At 38.5% G+C, this 19205-nt stretch overlaps 1 protein-coding gene and 1 long non-coding RNA gene across 4 annotated transcripts in view; one reads left to right on the top strand and one right to left on the bottom strand.

Moving 5' to 3' along the window:
* LOC112395610 (uncharacterized) overlaps nt 1-19205 on the bottom strand; it is a 130866-nt gene that overhangs the window by 60610 nt on the left and 51051 nt on the right. The window lies entirely within an intron of this gene.
* On the top strand, nt 191-5053 carry LOC112395609 (endogenous retrovirus group K member 25 Env polyprotein). 2 transcript variants are annotated; one of them, XM_024738922.1, is made up of 3 exons: nt 191-268; nt 2957-3442; nt 4385-5053. In XM_024738922.1, exons 2-3 carry the CDS (start codon nt 3002-3004, stop codon nt 4397-4399), a joined length of 456 nt encoding a protein of 151 aa, XP_024594690.1. In that variant the 5' UTR covers nt 191-268; nt 2957-3001; the 3' UTR covers nt 4400-5053. The 2 variants fall into 2 exon arrangements, with proteins under 2 accessions (XP_024594690.1, XP_024594689.1); XM_024738921.1 differs by lacking the exon at nt 4385-5053 and having other exon boundaries at nt 2957-3726.

The following is a 19205-nucleotide window of genomic DNA, read 5'->3' as shown; positions in this document are numbered from 1 at the left end:
CACTGTAGTGGAATAACTGAGGACATGGAAAGGAGACATGACCCATGAGGCCCCCCGTGAAATGTTAAGAAAACAAGTCTTAAAGTGTAAATCTAGATAATGCTTTAATAAAAGTTACCACAGCAAGATAGACGGCGCTACTTTGCCTGAGCGAGCGGCAGCCCTCTACTGCTGTGCTTTGGCACAATTCATCTCGTGTGATGAGCTTACTTTCGGCCCTGTCCTAAGAATAAATTACAATACTTGGTGCCCGAACAGGGACCTGAAGGTAAGTAATCGCGTGATCGCAGGACCGAAGGGGAAATTGGTCCGCTCAGAGTAAGCGAAACCTTCGGCAACAGTAGAGGAACTGTAATGGGGAATTCCCATTCAGTAGAATTTCAATACATTAAACTCCTGAAACAGTTATTACGGAGTTCAGGAGTGAAAGTGAAACAAGAATCTTTTGATGAATTGTTTGCGCTGGTTCGTAAACACTGTTACTGGTTTCGACCTACTGGTCATAACCAGTTGAATTTAAAAGTTTGGAAACAGGTTATGCGAGCCTTAAGAAGAGCTGATCAGCGTGGAGACCCTATATCTTTCCGTGTTTGGTCTCTTTGTAAATTAATTTCCCTTTCCCTGGAACCATTACAATCTGAAACTGAAAGTGACTATGGGGCGCGTCCTCAGCGTCCGAATTCTGCTCTTGATCATTCTGCTGCTTTTCCTACTCTGTTTCGTGAGTCTCCTATAGAGGACTTTCCTCCGCCTCCTCCCCTTGTGTCTGAGACAGGAGAGGATTTTTCGGATTCCAGTGATGAAGGGACTTTTTCTGATGGTAATAAAGATCGGGAGCAGGCTAGCAAACAAAATGAAATGCCACTTTCTCAACAGAATGAGATTTCTGATATACTTTCAAAGTTAAAAAATTTGATGACTAAACTGGAAGAAAATAAAAGCAATACTACTACTCCTTCATATCAGGAGCCATGTCTTACTATTCCTTCGGCTCCTCCTTAGAATTAGCAGCTTATCCTGTTGGAGCCTCTCGTCAGTTTCGCTTTCCTCTAAAACCTGAATCTAATAGACTGTTACTGGAAGAAGAGATGAATAAACAAGAAAAGCAATATTCTAAATCAGTTTTTGCTTTCCCTATTGTTAGACAAGCTATGCCTGCTAATAATCAATTTCCGAATGGATATGTAAATGTTGAGTATAACCATCATGATATAAAATTTTTTTAAATGCTAAAAGAAGCCATTAATGCATATGGGATGCATTCTAATTATGTTCGGGGACTCTTGTCTGATTATGCTACTGAAAACATGTTAAAAAATTGATATGTTTTCGGAAGCATACCTAGATAGAAGACCTTGAAATAGTCACTGTGAACTTTCTCCCCAGGCTGAACAAGAACTTAAATGGATAGAAAAACATATACATGATGCACAATTGGATCGGACTGAATCTCTCGATCATTTACGACTTATTGTATTTCATACTCCTCATTCTCCTACTGGTTTACTACAACAACAAGATAATCTCATAGAATGGATATTTTTAGCTCATAAAGCTCAAAAGAAATTACAATCTTATGTACAAAAAATAGCTGATATTATTATTAAAGGTAGGTTACGATTAAGGCAACTATATGGTCAGGACCCACATGAACTTATAGTCCCTTTTTCAAACAGAGAAATACAAACCCTTTTTCAACTAGAGGATAACTGGCAAATTGCCTGTGCTCATTATATAGGTAAAATACATAATCATTGTCCTGATAAACGTTTGCAATTTTTGAAAAAGACTAATTGGATTTTGACAAAAATAGTTCAATTAGATCCTGTTATAGGACCAACTTTTTTTACTGATGCCAATAAAACGGGAAGAGCAGGATATGTTAACAGTCATGATCAAAAGGTGTTACAATCTCCATATGTTTCAGTTCAAAAAGCAGAACTATTTGCTGTAATACTATTGTTACAAGATTATCCAATTGCTCTTAATATAATTACAGACTCTCAGTATGTGGAATTTACAGTTAAAAATAGAGACCGCTTTTATCCCAAATAATGGATCAGAACTGCATTCTTTATTTTTGCAAATACAACATATAATTAGACTACATACTGCACCACTTTATATTACTCATATTCGTGCTCATACTCATTTACCGAGTCCATTGGCAGATGGAAATGATTTTATTGATACTTTAGTGGGTACCGTACAATTATGATGTTAGCTACAGCAGAACATCATAGATATCATACTAATGCCAGAAGATTGAAAAAATAAATTTAATCTTACATGGAAACAAGCAAAAACTATTCTCCGTACATGCCCGCAATGTGCTGCTATTAATCAACCTTGTTTGAATATTGGAGTTAACCCTAAAGGCTTATCTGTTAATGATATCTGGCAAATGGATGTAACTCAATATCCTGGTTTGGGAAAGTTAAAATATATTCATCATTCTGTAGATACCTACTCTCATTTCTCATGGGCAACTCCATTATCTTCTGAAAAAGCGGATGCTGTAATAACTCATTTATTAGAAGCTTTTGCTGTATGGAAATTCCCAACAGTATAAAAACTGATAATGCTTCTGCATATCACTCTCAAAAATGTCAGACTTTTTTTGCCACACATAATATACGGCATGTTACAGGTATCCCAGGAAACAGTACGGGACAAGCGGTTATTGAACGACAAAACGGCACTTTGAAAGAAATGCTTATAAAACAAAAAGGGGGAGATGAGGTACAAAGTCCTAGGAAAAGAATACATATTGCTTTATTTACTCTTAATTTTTTGAATCATGGAGAAGATGATCTTAGTGCAGCTGACAAACATTGGACAAAAATAAGTACACAAGAACTTATACAGCCTGTTTTTATATTAAATGAAAATACTAACACTTGGGAACCTGGCGAGGTTCTTCGTTGGCGTCGAGGATATGCTTTTGTTTCTGCAGGAGCTGAATCCTATTGGGTGCTGGCTAAGAAGATAAAGCTTCGGGATGGCAACTAAGCGTAGGCTTGATGTGATGGGAATGACGAAGGGATTTGCGGAGACGGATTTGAGCAAGAGAGCATTCCGTGTGCCATTGGATCAAACAAAGAGGGTGTCTCCATTGACTTGGGGGCAAGTGAAAAAGTTTGCAGGCACTGCTGAAAATCTTGTCATTACACAGGGTAAACCCCTCACTACTACCAATCTTTTTGTAGCTATGTTGGCAATGTTGTCTGCACAGGTAATAAGCATATCAGCCAATGAGATAAATTGTACTAACCATACTTACTGGACTTATATTCCTAACCCTCCTCTTAATATGGGAGTTACCTGGTGGGATGCCCCAATTCTCGTATATGTAAATGAGTCTGGATGGTTGCCTGGTCCTTTTGATGATAGAGGCCCTTTGAAGCCGGAAGAAGAAGGAAGGATAATAGAGAATTACACGGTGGGTGTTAATGGACCTTCTATTTGTATGGGAAAGGGAGATCATTGCCTTAAAATGAATTATCAGGCATGGTTAAGTGTTGTCAAAAATGAAAGCAAATATCATGGGTTATATCTTTTGAGTGCTTATAGTTTTAAAAGTTGTAATTCCACTCTTAATGAAAATGTTTCTGCACCTTATTTGCCTCCATGCCAGGTGCCTCTTATGGATCGATTATCGGATTGGGTCCATTGGACTTGATGCCGAGGAGAAATGGCTCGGGTTCTTGTTAATACTTCTTGGGGAAGCGTCACTGATTGAAGCCCTTTTGGCTCTGCCCAAGGAAAAAAGGGTTTGAAGAATTTATACTGGCATAAAGAGGATAACACTATTTATAGCAATTCTATTAATGATACCATAGTATGGCATGCTGGAGGGTTTTCTCCTCCTGGTCCTCATTTAAATGGATATCCTATCCAAAAGGACTTATGGAAGCTTATGGCAGCTCTGAGAAAGATTAATGCCTGGGTAGGACATATGGTTAACAAATCTGAAAATCATAGTTTGATTTTTCATAAAGATGTTACTCGGTATACTCGTAGTTGTGTGAAATTACCTTATATATTGTTAAAGGGACCAGCTGTATGGAATGAGACTCAAGGTATTATAATGTGTAAAAATTGCTCTCTATATACCTGCATTAACTCTAGTATTTTAACATATCTACTGAAAGTTTGTATATCTTACGAGCTCGGACAGGTCTTTGGCTTCCTGTCAATCTTGGAAGGGAATGGCAAGAATCTCTTCCTATGGCTGTTTTGCAATATTTAGCTGATGCATTAAAAAGAAGTAAAAGATTTGTAGGAACGTTGATTGCAGCTGTCATGGGTATTATAGCCACAACAGCTTCTACTGCAGGATTGCTAATGCTCATTATAATAATAATCATATGTTTAATTGTAGCCCGACGACGAGTGAAAGCTACCCGCCATGCAACATCGCAACAAGGTGCTGTGTTTTCCTTGATGCTGCACAAGCTGCAAAATAATTCCATGTAGTTTAGTACCAAGAGTAATGCTGCCGTGTTCTCCTTGATGCTGCAAAAATTGTAAAACAAAAAAGGGGGAAATGTAGTGGAATAACTGAGGACATGGAAAGGAGACGTGACCCATGAGACCCCCCCACCAGCAAACTGGGGGCTGGCGAATAAGCCAGAACTGCAAACAGTCCTGATTGCTTTGAGCCCCCCCAGCAAACTGGGGGCATGCGAATAAGCCAGAGTTGTGAACAGTTCTGAATGCTTTGAGCGCCCCCCCAGCAAACTGGGGCCCTGCAAAGAAACACTGAGTGCTTTGGGCACTGATCCATGAGATGTCCTCAGTATAATCAGAGTGGTGGGAACGCAAGGAAATGTCCTTGTGCTACTTCAGTATAATCAAAATAATGGTGGGAACTTTGTGCTGCTTTCGCGCTCAAGGACGAAGCACAGCAGGTGCTCATGAAAGCCAATTATTGACTGTATAATTAATAAAAACATAGGTTGCTGCTTTGGCACTTCTGAAATGTTAAGAAAACAAGTCTTAAAGTGTAAACCTAGATAATGCTTTAATAAAAGTTACCACAGCAAGACAGATGGCGCTGTTTTGCCTGAGCGAGCAGCAGCCCTCTACTGCTGTGCTTTGGCACAATTCATCTCATGTGATGAGCTTACTTTCGGCCCTGTCCTAAGAATAAACTAAAACAAAACTCACACACACACACACACACACACACACACACACACACACACACAAACGTGGAGGCTAAAGAATATGCTACTAAACAACCAGTGAATCACTGAAGAAATCAAAGAGGAAATCAAAAAATACCTAGAGACAAATGAAAATGAAAACAGGACAATCCAAAACCTATGGGATGCAGCAAAATCAGTTCTAAGCAGAAAGTTTATAGTAATACAAGCTTGCCTCAGGAAACAAGAAAAATCTCAAATAAATGACCTAACCTTACATCTAAAGAACAAACAAAACCCAAAGTTAGTAGAAAGAAATAAAAAATCAGAGAAGAAATAAATGAAATAGAGATGAAGAAAACAATGGAAAAGATCAATGAAACTAAAATCTAGGTCTTTGAAAAGATAAACAAAATTGATAAACCTCTAGCCAGACTCACCAAGAAAAAAAAGGGAGAGGGCCCAAATCAATAAAATTAGAAATGAAAAAAAGTTACAACCAACACCACAGAAATACAAAGGACCATAAGAGACTACTACAAGTAACTATATGCCAATAAAATGGACAACCTAGAAGAAATGGACAAATTCTTAGAAAGGTACAATATCCCAAGACTGAACCAGGAAGAAACAGAAAATATGAACAGACCAATCACAAGTACTGAAATCGAGTCTGTGATTTAAAAACTCCCAACAAACAAAAGTCCAGAACCAGAAGGCTTCACAGGTGAATTCTACCAAACATTTAGGAAGAGTTAACACCTATCCTGAAACTATTCCAAAAAATTGCAGAGGAAGGAACACTTCGGAACTCATTCTATGAGGCCACCATCACTTTGATGCCAAAACCTGACAAAGATACCACAAAAAAAGAAAATTACAGGCCAATATCAGTGATGAATACAGATGCAAAAATCCTCAACAAAATACTCGCAAATCGAATCCAAGAATACATTAAATGGATCGTACACCATGATCAAGTGGGATTTATCCCAGGGTTGTGAGAATTTTTCAACATCCACAGATCAATCAGTGTGATATACCACATTAACAAATTAAAGAATAAAAACCATATGATCATCTCAATAGATGCAGGAAAAGCCACTGATAAAATTTCACATCCATTTATGATAAAAACTCTCCAGAGTGGGAATAGAGGGAACATACCTCAACATAATAAAGGCCATATATGACAAACCTACAGCTAACAACATAATCAATGGTGAAAAGCTGAAAGCATTTCCTCTAAGATCAGGAACAAGACAAGGATGTCCACTCTCACCAGTTTTATTCAACATAGTTTTGGAAGTCCTAGCTACAGCAATCAGAGAAGAAAAAGAAATAAAAGGAATCCAAATTGGAAAAGAAGACATAAAACTGTCACTATCTACAGATGACATGACACTATACAGAGAAAATCCTAAAGATGCTACCAGAAAACTACTAGAGCTCATCAATGAATTTGGTAAGGTTGCAGGATACAAAATTAATATGCAGAAATCTGCTGCATTTCTATACACTAACAATGAAAGATCAGAAAGAGAAATTAAGGAAATAATCCCATTTACCACTGCATCAAAAAGAATAAAATACCTCTGAATAAATCTCCCTAAGGAGCCACTTTGAAAACTACACAATGCTGAGGAAGAAATTGAAGATGACACAAACAGATGGAAAGATATACCGTGTTCTTGGATTGGAAGAGTTAATACTGTCAAAATGACTATACTACCCAAAATAATCTATAGATTTAATGCAATCCCTGTCAAACTGCCAAAGGCATTTTTCACAGAACTAGAACAAAAAATGTTTTAATTTGTATGGAGACACAAAAGACCCTAAGTAGCCAAAGCAATCCTGAGAAAGAAAAACAGAGCTGGAGGAATCAGGCTCCCTGACTTTGGACTATACTACAAAGCTACAGCCATCAAAACAGTATGGTGCTGGCACAAAAACAAATACCGATCAATGGAACAGGATAGAAAGCCCAGAAATAAACCCACACCCCCATCGTAAATTAATCTATGACAAAGGTGGCAAGAATACAGAATGGAGAAAAGACAGCCTCTTCAATAAGCGTTGCTGGGAAAACTGGACAGCTACATGTAAAAGAAATTAGAACACTCTCTAATGCCACGCACAAAAATAAACTCAAAATGGATTAAAGACCTCAATGTAAGACCAGATACTATAAAACTCTCAGAGGAAAACATAGGCAGAACACTCTTTGACATAAATTGCAGCAATATCTTTTTGGATCCACCTCCTAGAGTAATGAAAATAAAAACAAAAATAAACAAATAGGACCTAATAAAACGTAAAAGCTTTTGCACAGCAAAGGAAGCCATAAACAAAATGAAAAGACAACCCACAGAATGGGAGAAAATATTTGCAAATGATGCAGCTGACAAAGGATTAATTTCCAAAATATACAAACAGCGCATGCAGCTCAATATCAAAAAAAATAAACAACCCAATCAAAAAATAGGCAGAACACCTAAATAGACATTTCTCCAAATAAGATATACAGATTGCTGAAAAGCTCATGAAAAGATGCTCAAGATCACTAATTATTAGAGAAATGCAAATCAAAACTGCAGTGAGGTATCACCTCACACTGGTCAGAATCGCCATCATTAAAAAGTCTACAAACAAAAAATGCTGGAGAGGGTGTGGAGAAAAGGGAACCCTCCTACACTCTTGGTGGGAATGTAAATTGGTACAGCCACTACGTAGAACAGAATGAAAGTTCCTTAAAAAACTAAAAATACAAAAAAAAAAAACCCAAAACTAAAAATACAGCTGGGCGTATATCCAGAGAAAACCATAATTTGAAAGGATGCATGCACCCTGATGTTCATTGCAGCACTATTTACAATAGCCAGGACATGGAAGCAACCTAAATGCTCATCGACAGATGAATGGATAAAGAAGATGTGGTACATATATACAATGGAATATTACTCAGCCATTAAAAAGAATGAAACGATGCCATTTGCAGCAACATGGATGGACCTAGAGATTATCATACTAAGTGAAGTAAAACAAAGAAAGACAAATATCATATGATATTGCTTATATGTGGAATCTAAAGAGATGATATTAATGGACTTACTTACACAACAGTAACAGACTCCCAGACTTCGATAACAAACTTATTGTTACTGAAGGGGAAAGGTGTGTGTGTGGGGGGGGGGATAAATTAGCAGTTTGGGATTAACAGATACACAACCCTATATATAAAATAGATAATCCACAAGGACCTACTGTATAGCACAGGGAACTCTACTCAATATTCTGTAATAACCTATATGGGAAAAGAATCATTGTATGTATATGTATAACTGAGCCACTTTGCTGTACACCTGAAACTAACAACATTGTAAATCAACTATACCCCAATATAAAATAAAAATTAAATTAAAAAAAATAAGTGAATGGTGGCACATTCCTCCCAAAGAAGGACCTGCTCCCTCTGCAGAGGCAGCCACACTTTGATTCCATGGATTGGAGACCAACTGCAGGACAACCCTGGGAGCCATGAGCTGAATACGGCAGGGTTATGTGACTGAAGGAGCCTGTGTCACAAGTCAGCAGTGGAAGAGAGTGTCCCCAGTCTGGGAGTACATGGATTGAAAGAGGACAAACTGGTCCCACAGAAAATCCATTAAGTGTTAAGACACTGCCATTCAGATAGTGAAATCCAGATCTGTTAGTTTATACCTTGGCTGAGTCCTTTCAGTGCTCTCCCCCCTGTACTACTGGACAGACCCAACACCAAGCAGGGGCAGCAGGAGGGGGGCCTCCTGGCGAGAAAGAGCCCTGTGACCTTTGCAGGCAGGATCAGGCTTCCCTGCTGCTGAAGGAAACTTGAACTCAGGAGAATGAGTCGAGTCCTCCACCACAGCGTGCCCCATCATTACGCCCTGACCTGCTCATGGGCAGAGAATAGGTAGTGGCATGGCACTGCTTTGATCTCCTAGTCTTACTGGCACTGGGCCAGAGTGCTCAGAGCTCAGGCTGGTTTCCTCTGCCTGCAATCAGTGTTTCCACTTGCCCAATGCACTGGATACATAATTAAACTTTCTGTTTGTGCAGAATTATGAGCAGAGCCAAGTTAGAGACACTGTTTTAAAGAACCCAACCTACAGCCTACTGATGGTCTGTCTTGTTGGCCAGGCACTTGTTTGGATTAGCAGGGAGACACTCCACAGGGTTCCTTGTGGTCAGCTGTGGCCCACAGGTATTGGCAACCGGAGACCGAGTGGTGGTCCCTTTGGAGTCATGGAAGGCCTGATGACGGCCACAAAAATGTCTGCCCAGCCTGTTCTGGAGGTGCTGTTCAGTGATCTGGTGATGGTGTATGAATGCTTGAGCCAAGGCCTGGGTCTCTGTGGGTCTCTGGAAGATTCTGGTATATGCTATCCTGATTGTTGTTATAAAAAAAGAGTCAACATACTTTAAGGAGCTAGTAAAAAGAGCTAACAAAATATTTTTTGCTCGGGTTGAAGAATGTTGTAACGTCCATGAGAGGATCAGACTGATTCCACAAACTGATGGAGCCCTCAAGTTACCTAGAGAGGAGGCCAGTCCTCTGAATCACAGACTGAATTTGGCAGCATTTAGTAAATATCCAAACAGGTTCACATCTTTATTTGAGGACACTGTAGACCTTCTCCAAAAAGAACAGAAAAGCGAACCCCCTAAACTTTCATTTCATGGAGTAATGATGGCTGGACTTCAAGAACAGACAAAACCACTTGAAGATGCATTAAAATCCTGTCGCTCCCTGGTGACTGATGCGAAAAACATCTTAGAAGCATCTCAGAAGAATGCAGAGCAATTTCAGAGGGAAATCATGGATAGTCTGGATTAAAATACTAATTTTCAGGAAGGCCTGTAACTGCTTTTCCAAAGAGCTGCCAGGTGGAAGGAAGGAGTGCAAGAATTGAAGGAACAGGAAAAAAATATCTGAGGACTTGAATACGTGAATGAAACAAGTTGTAAACGATAAGGAGAGCCAGTCAAAATATCTAAAACTACACACAGAAAGCATTTTATGTTGGCAACTTGATATTAGACCAAAAGAGTAAATCAGAAAATGGAGATCACCTAGACTATGAATCAGTTGATTTGAAGAAACTCATTGATGCTGTTTACTTAAAAAGGCTTGAAGGACAAAGTCAAGGACACATTTTTGAATTTTGTGAAGATAATCAACTGAATAAAGAGCACATGGTCAAATAAAAAGTCATCAGCTTGAGGAAGCATATTTACAGCTTAAAAACTCACACCTTCGAAATGAAATCTAAAAGCTTCAGCTGAAACTTCAAATACCCCTTGAACTACCCTAAGAACGTAATGTAACTTCACAGAAAATCAACTGAGGAGGGAGTTAAACACTTAATAGAGAAGAAACTTCCCAAAGTGAATGAAAACATCAGCTATCTACATCAGAAGTGTGACTCCTACAGGCAGATAGCAGCAGACTTGGAGAACGAATCAGAAAGAACCATTTCCTTCCATCGAAGATGGATTATTAATCACGAGGGAAAAAAGCACAAGGAGGTTGGTTGGTAGCTCTGTCGACTGAGAGAAAGTTCAACGAGCTAAGCAAAGAATATGGCCACAAGGGACAAAAATTGGCTGATGCCGAGTTTAGATCCCAGCTTTTGCCCAGTGGCTCCCCCACTGTTCCACATGCAGCCCTAGGCTGAGGCCTGAGAGGGTCAGAGAATCCCCTGGACCATCAGGTCCCTAAAAAGGAGAATTAAGCTGTGAGGACTCAGGGATCTGGGTCACCTGCAGATTTGATTCAGGTTTGCAGCAGGTGATTCCCAAATATCTACAACCACAATCTGTTTCCTCTCTTTGAGAAGAATAATTTTGATTTACCTTTATAGTTTAACTGCTGTTATTTAATTAATGCTACATTTGTTCTTACTGCCGAAAAGAGTGTTTTCCAAATATAGACAGTTTAAATATAATTCTTATGGACACTGTATTCCCACTTCAATTTTATTTCCTCTAGAATCAGATGGTGTATTTTATTTTGATTGAAATTAAAAGTCCACTATACTAAACCATAATTGAGGGAGGTTTGACATCACTGGATGAAGACATTTGAAACAATAAAGATCACTTCTATATGCAATGAGTTTTTATTAAATATCTATAAAAGTTACTTAATATTTATTTCAATAAGTTTTAATTGGTTTTAAAAACAATGGAAAAAAACCTCCACAAAAGACCTAAATAACAACACCCCCAGCTAAACTTAGCAATATTTTTATTACTTTAATCCTAAATTTACTGGTTATTTTAGGAGAGTTAACATTTTGCAACCATTTGTTTCTTTTGTAACTTTTCTAACTTTTCCTAGCCTTTATTTTGCTTAAGATATTCTTTGCTGTTTAAATACTTGTAAATTTTATGCAGTCAAAAAAGTCTTCATTTATGAAAAAAAATTGCATGTGCTCTCCTGCCAGCAGGCAGTCACTGCTGAACTGTCCCTTACAAAAGGTGACAGTCATTTCCTCCACACAGGATGCTCTACTGTGATACCCCATCCCCACCATCACAGATGATTGGCCAAGTATTTGTATTTGATCCAAGCTACTATACCAATCCAATGATCTCTCCCTAGAATTAGAATTCAAGACCTAAATAAGCTAAGTGGGTTTGTCGCTGGAGCCATAATGGCATTATATTCAGAGGCTGAGTATATATACCCATTTGGGAATGGATGTATAAAGCCATCAATGAGCCAAATGAGTAAGCAGATTCAGCCTGTAGAGAGAAGTAGAGCAGGGCAGACCTGTGCAGAGAAGCAAAGACAAGAGACCACATGGCCCCAGAAGACAGCAGCTGTGTTGGCCCCTTGATATCTTATTTTCACCCTCAATTAAGGCTCCCCAAACGCCTGTGTATACTCCCTTTTTATTGTATTAAATCCTCTTTGGCTTTTTTTTTTTTTTTTTGGCATAAACAAGAAGCATTTATTTCTTACAGTTCTGGACACTGAAAGTCCAAGATCAGAGTACCATCATAGTCAGGTTCTGGTGAGAACCCTTCTGAGTTACAGACAGCTAATTTCTCATTGTATCTTTTTTTTTTTTTTTTTAACATCTTTACTGGAGTATAATTGTTTTATGATGGTGTGTTAGTTTCTGCTTTATAACAAAGTGAATCACCTATACATATACATATATCGCCATATCTCCTCCCTCTTGCGTCTCCCTCCCACCCTCCCTATCCCACCCCTCTAGGTGGTCACAAAGCACCAAGATGATCTCCCTGTGCTATGTGGCTGCTTCCCACTAGCTATTTTACATTTGGCAGTATATATATGTCCATGTCATTCTCTCACTTTGTCCCAGCTTACCCTTCCCCCTCCCAGTGTCCTCAAGTCCATTCCCTACGTCTGCATTTTTATTCCTGTCCAGCCCCTAGGTTCTTCAAAACCTTTTTTCTTTTTTTTAGATTCCATATATATGTGTTAGCATACGGTATTTGTTTTTCTCTTTCTGACTTACTTCATTCTGTATGACAGACTCTAGGTCCATCCACCTCGCTACAAATAACTCAATTTCGTTTCTTTTTATGGCTGAGTAATATTCCATTGTATATATGGGCCACATCTTCTTTATCCATTCATCTGTCAATGGACACTTAGGTTGCTTCCGTCCTGGCTATTGTAAACAGAGCTGCAATGAACACTGTGGTACATGACTCTTTGAATTATGGTTTTCTCAGGGTATATGCCCAGTACTGGGATTGCTGGGTCGTATGATAGTTCTACTTTTAGTTTTTTAAGGAACCGCCATACTGTTCTCCATAGTGGCTGTATCAATTCACATTCCCACCAACAGAGCAAGAGGGTTCCCTTTTCTCCACACCCTCTCCAGCATTTATTGTTTGTAGATTTTTTGATGATGGCCATTCTGACTGGTGTGAGGGGATACTTCATTGTAGTTTTGATTTGCATTTCTCTAATGATTAGTGATGTTGAGCATCCTTTCATGTGTTTGTTGGCAAACTGTACATCTTCTTTGGAGAAATGTCTATTTAGATCTTCTGCCCATTTATGGATTGGGTTGTTGTATCTTTACACAGTACAAAAAGCAAGAGAGTTCTTTGGGGTCCTTTTTTTTTTTTTTAAAGAGTATTAATTCCATTCATGAGGTTGGCACCCTCATGACCCCTAATCATCTCGCAAAGGCCCCACCTCCTAATACCATCCTACTGGAGAGTAGGATTTCACCATATGAATTTTGAGGAATGCAAAAATTCAGTCAATAACAATATGGTTGATCAGTTTGACTCAAAATATCAACTTTTTGTGGTAAATGATTACAAGGCAGCTCAAAAGTCCAGCTTTAGTATAAAAGAAGATCTAACACTGTAGCCCAGAGGTGATCTCTTTTCAATCATTTTTAAAAAAATTTTATTTATTTATTTATTTATTATACAGCAGGTTCTTATTCGTCATCTGTTTTATACATATTAGTGTATATATACAACTCTTGAATAAAGACCTGCCTCCCATTACAATGGGATTGTAAAATTCCTTCTGAGGCAACTGTTATGCTGGCACACATTCTTAAGGTCAGTGAGGGGGTTGAGGGGTGGGGGTGGGGTGTAATCAGGGGTTTCTTCTGCCATTTTTTAATTTTTTTATTTTTTATTTTTTTGCGGTACATGGGCCTCCCACTGTTGTGGCCTCTCCCGTTGCGGAGCACAGGCTCCGGACGCGCAGGCCCAGCGGTCATGGCTCACGGGCCCAGCTGCTCCGCGGCATGTGGGATCTTCCCGGACCGGGAAGCACGAACCTGTGTCCCCTGCACTGGCAGGCTGACTCTCAACCGCTGCGCCACCAGGGAAGCCCCTCTTCTGCCATTTTGACAAGTTAGAGTTAACAGTCTTCACTGGTAAGGTGAAATAAGCTTCTGTTACCACAGTCGGTTAGTCTGATTACCCTACTAGTATTCTTTATGTTTCCACCTATGAAATAAGCCTCTGCACCTAGATAGCTGCCACCTCCTGCCTACTTCTCAGTTACACACCAATAGTAGCTGAACATCTCTTAACAGTTTATAAGGGGAGGGAACAAGTGACTTATGCAGTGGACTCCACAGTCCTTGATAGGGTGGCACCAGTCTCCCAGAGGTAGGACACCCCAACAGGATGTACTCCCCACTCTGAGGAGGAACAGATTTTTCTGACTTCCTCTCCTACTTTTCCTTTAAAAGTGAAAAGTAAAACTAAGATTGAGTTAATAACAATAGCAAACAGTGTGTGCTTTGCCGGGAAGGAAGAAATTTTCCTCTACCGTTCTGGCTGGTCTAGGAATTAAATTGACTTGAGAGAGATTAACAGGAGAAAATGAAACAAAAAGTTCAACAACATGTATACATGGGAGAGAGCCAGAAAAACTAAGTAACTCACCAAAATGCAAGAATACATATGATTCTTTCAAAGTGAATGAAACTGGCTCTTTGGTACAAGATGTAAATTGGTATTTTTCGAGTACAAGTTGAGATTGCAAGCGATCCAGGAAGACGGAGATACTGTTTAAGCAGTGTACCATCTAGTGGCCAAAGCTTGAACAGATTGCTCTGTGAAGCAATCAATGTCTCCCACCAAAAGGGCCAAGGTGCAGAGGAAAAGAGAGGTTAAATTAATTTTATCGTGATACCCAGAAGAATAGAAATTCATAATTTTAATAAAGGCTTAAAACAATAAAAGAAAATTTAGAGTATTATTTTTCTAGTAGGAAGTTAGACTTTCTTTTTTTTCCTATACAAGGAAATTAATAAATAATTTCTTAGGTTGAACCCAGACTCTATAATAGACCATGCATAAAGAAAATTATATTCTTGATGCAAACAAATATCATTTACTTACTGTCCTTAATGAAGACAATTTCACAAGAAAAAAAAAGGAAACAAAATCATGATATCCCAAATCGCTTGCCTGAATCACTTTAGTACATAGAAGATAAAAGGCAAAGATTTGTCCATCAAAAGGAATCTTCCTTGTGGAAATACTGCAAAATGATGAACTTCCATGGTCATCTTGAAGTTGGATTAAGAAGTAAGGATGTAGTAAAAACCATTTTACACATTCACCATAATAAAATTCAACAACACTGCCTGGAATTTGCTCAATTATTTTAGATACATGTTTCAAACCATAATGTTTCTCCTAGCTTATGCAAACCAACTACGAGTTAAAGACATCAGCCTTTCGGCCAGGATTACACAGTGAAATGAAATCATCATCTGGGAAATGGGGAAATGGTGCTATAAGGGTCCCAAGAAGGATGTTAAGAATTAAGTCTTAGAAACTTAGAACCTCAGATTTGGAAGGAAACTTTAAAGATCATCTTGTCTGAGCTCAGGACATTGGTCCACAGGAGACCTCCCGGCTCCATGTAATATCAAATGGCAAAAACTCTCCCAGAGATCTCCATCTCAATGCTAAGACCCAGCTCCACTCAACGACCAGCAAGCTACAGTGCTGGACATCCTATGCCAAACAACTAGCAAGACAGGAACACAACACAACCCATTAGCAGAGAGGCTGCCTAAAATCATAATAAGATCACAGACACCCCAAAACACACCAGCGGACGCAGTCCTGACAACCAGAAAGACAAGATCCAGCCTCATCCACCAGAACACAGGCACCAGTCCGCTTCACCAGGAAGCCTACACAACCCACTGAACCTACCTTAGCCACTGGGGGCAGACACCAAAAACAATGGGAACTACAAACCTGCAGCCTGTGAAAAGGAGATCCCCAAACACAGTAAGTGAGGCAAAATGGGAAGACAGAGAAAAACACAGAGATGAAGAAGCAAGGTAAAAACCCACCAGGCCAAACAAATGAAGAGGAAATAGGCAGGCTACCCAAAAAAGAATTCAGAGTAATGACACTGAAGATGATCCAAAATCTTGGAAATCAAATGGAGAAAACACAAGAAACGTTTAACAAGTACCTAGAAGAACTAAAAGAGCAAACAAACAATGATGAACAACACAATAAATGAAATTTAAAATTCTCTAGAAGGAATCAATAGCAGAATAACTGAGGCAGAAGAACGGATAAGTGACCTGGAAAATAAAATAGTGGAAATAACTACCGCAGAGCAGAATAAAGAAAAAAGAATGAAAAGAATTGAGGACAGTCTCAGAGACCACTGGGACAACATTAAATGCAGCAACATTCGAATTATAGGGGTCACAGAAGAAGAAGAGACAAAGAATGGGACTGAGAAAATACTGAAGAGATTATAGTTGAAAACTTCCCTAATATGGGAAAGGAAATATTCAATCAAGTCCAGGAAGCGCAGAGAGTCCCATACAGGATAAATGCAAGGAGAAACACGCCAAGACATATACTAATCAAACTATCAAAAATTAAATACAAAGAAAAAATATTAAAAGCAGCAAGGGAAAAACAAAAAATAACATACAAGGGAATCCCCATAAGGTTAACAGCTGATCTTTCAGCAGAAACTCTGTAAGCCAGAAGGGAGTGGCAGTACATATTTAAAATGATGAAAGGCAAAACCCTACAACAAAGATTACTCTACCCAGCAAGGATCTCATTCAGATTCGACAAAGAAATTACAACCTTTACAGACAAGCAAAAGCTAAGAGAATTCAGCACCACCAAACCAGCTTTACAACAAATGCTAAAGTAACTTCTCTAGGCAGGAAACACAAGGAAAGGAAAAGACCTACAAAAACAAATCCAAAACGATTAAGAAAGTGGTAATAGGAACATACATATCGATAATTAGCTTAAATGTAAATGGATCAAATGCTCCAACCAAAAGACACAGACTGGCTGAATGGATACAAAAACAAGACCTGTATATATGCTGTCTACAAGAGACCCACTTCAGACCTAGGGACATTTATAGACTGCAAGTGAGGGGATGGAAAAAGATATTCCATGCAAGTGGAAATCGAAAGAAAACTAAGTAGCAATTCTCGTATCACCCAAAAGAGACTTTAAACACTATTACAAGAGACCAAGAAGGACACTATGTAATTATCAAGAGATCAATCCAAGAAGAAGATATAACAATTGTAAATATTTATGCATCCAACATAGGAGCAGCTCAATACATAAGGCAAATGCTAACTGCCCTGAGAGGGGAAATCAACAGTAACACAAATATAGTAGGGGACTTTAACACCCCACTTTCACCAATGGACAGATCATCCAAAATGAAAATAAATAAGGAGACACAAACTTTAAATGATACATTAAACAAGATAGATTTAATTGATATTTATGTGACATTTCATCCCAAAACAACAGAATACACTTTCTGCTCAAGTGTTCATGGAACATTCTCCAGGATAGATCGTATCTTGGGTCATAAATCAACCCTTGGTAAATTTAAGAAAACTGAAATCATATCAAGTATCTTTTCACACCACAACGCTATGAGACTAGATATCAATTAGAGGAAAAAATCTGTAAAAAAACCCAACACATGGAGGCTAAACAGTACACTACTTAATAACCAAAACATCACTGAAGGAATCAAAAGGAAATGAAAAATTACTTTGAAAAAATGACAATGAAAACAAAACGACCCAAAACCTATGGGATGCAGCAAAAGCAGTTCTAAGAGGGAAGTTTATAGAAATACAATCCTACATCAGGAAACAAGAAAAATCTCAAACAACCTAACCTTACACCTAAAGCAATTAGAGAAAGGACAAAAAAGCCCCAAATTTAGCAGAAGGAAAGAAATCATAGAGATCAGGTCCGAAATAAAGGAAACAATAGCAAAGATCAATAAAACAAAAAGCTGATTCTTTGAGAAGATAAACAAAATTGATAAACCATTAGCCAGACTCATCAAGAAAAAACGGGAGAAGACTCAAATCAACAGAATTAGAAATGAAAAAGCAGAAGTAACAACTGACACTGCAGAAATACAAGGATCATGAGATATTACCGCAAGGAACTCTATGCCAATAAAATGGAGAAACTGGAAGACATGGACACATTCTTAGAAAAGCACACCCTTCCAAGACTGAACCAAGAAGAAACAGAAAATATTCACAAATCAATCAATGTGATGTACTATATTAACAAATTGAAGGAGAAAAAACATATGATCATCTCAATAGATGAAGAAAAAGCTTTTGACAAAATTCAACACCCATTTATGATATAAACCCTCCAGAAAGTAGGCATAGAGGGAACTTACCTCAACATAATAAAGGCCATATATAACAAACCCACAGCCAATATCGTTCTCAGTGGTGAAAAACTGAAACCATGTCCACTAAGATCAGGAATAAGACGAGTGTGCCCACTCTCACCACTCTTCTTCAACACAGTTTTGGAATTTTTAGCCACAGCAATCAGAAAAGAAAAAGAAACAAAAGGAATTCAAATTGGAAAAGTGAGAGATATCCCATATTCTTGGATTGGAAGAATCAACATTGTGAAAATGACTCTACTACCCAAAGCAATCTACAGATTTAATGCAATCCCTATCAAACTACCAATGGCATTTTCCACAGAACTAGAATAAAAAATTTCACAATTTGTATGGAAACACAAAAGACCCCAAACAGCCAAAGCAATCTTGAGAAAGAAAAATGGAGCTGGAGGTATCAGGCTCCTGGACTTCAGACTCTACTACAAAGCTACAGTAACCAAGAGAGTATGGTACTGGCACAAAAACAGAAATATAGACCAATGGAAGAGGATAGAAAGCCCAGAGATAAACCGTGAACATATGGTCACCTTATTTTTGATAAAGGAAGCAAGAATATACAGTGGAGAAAAGACAGCCTCTTCAATAAGCGGTGCTGGGAAAACTGGACAGCTACATGTAAAAGAAAGAAATTAGAACACTCCCTAACACCGTACATAAAAATAAACTCAAAATGGATGAAAGACCTAAATGTAAGGCCAGACGCTATAAAACTCTTAGAGGAAAACGTAGGCAGAATACTCTATGACATAAATCACAGCAAGTTTCTTTTTGACCCACCTCCTAGCGAAATGGAAATA

The sequence above is a fragment of the Neophocaena asiaeorientalis genome, unplaced genomic scaffold (assembly GCF_003031525.2).
Source record: "Neophocaena asiaeorientalis asiaeorientalis breed wild unplaced genomic scaffold, Neophocaena_asiaeorientalis_V1.1 scaffold249, whole genome shotgun sequence".
NCBI classification, from domain to species: domain Eukaryota; kingdom Metazoa; phylum Chordata; class Mammalia; order Artiodactyla; family Phocoenidae; genus Neophocaena; species Neophocaena asiaeorientalis.
This window is presented reverse-complemented; position numbering and strand designations above follow the sequence as displayed.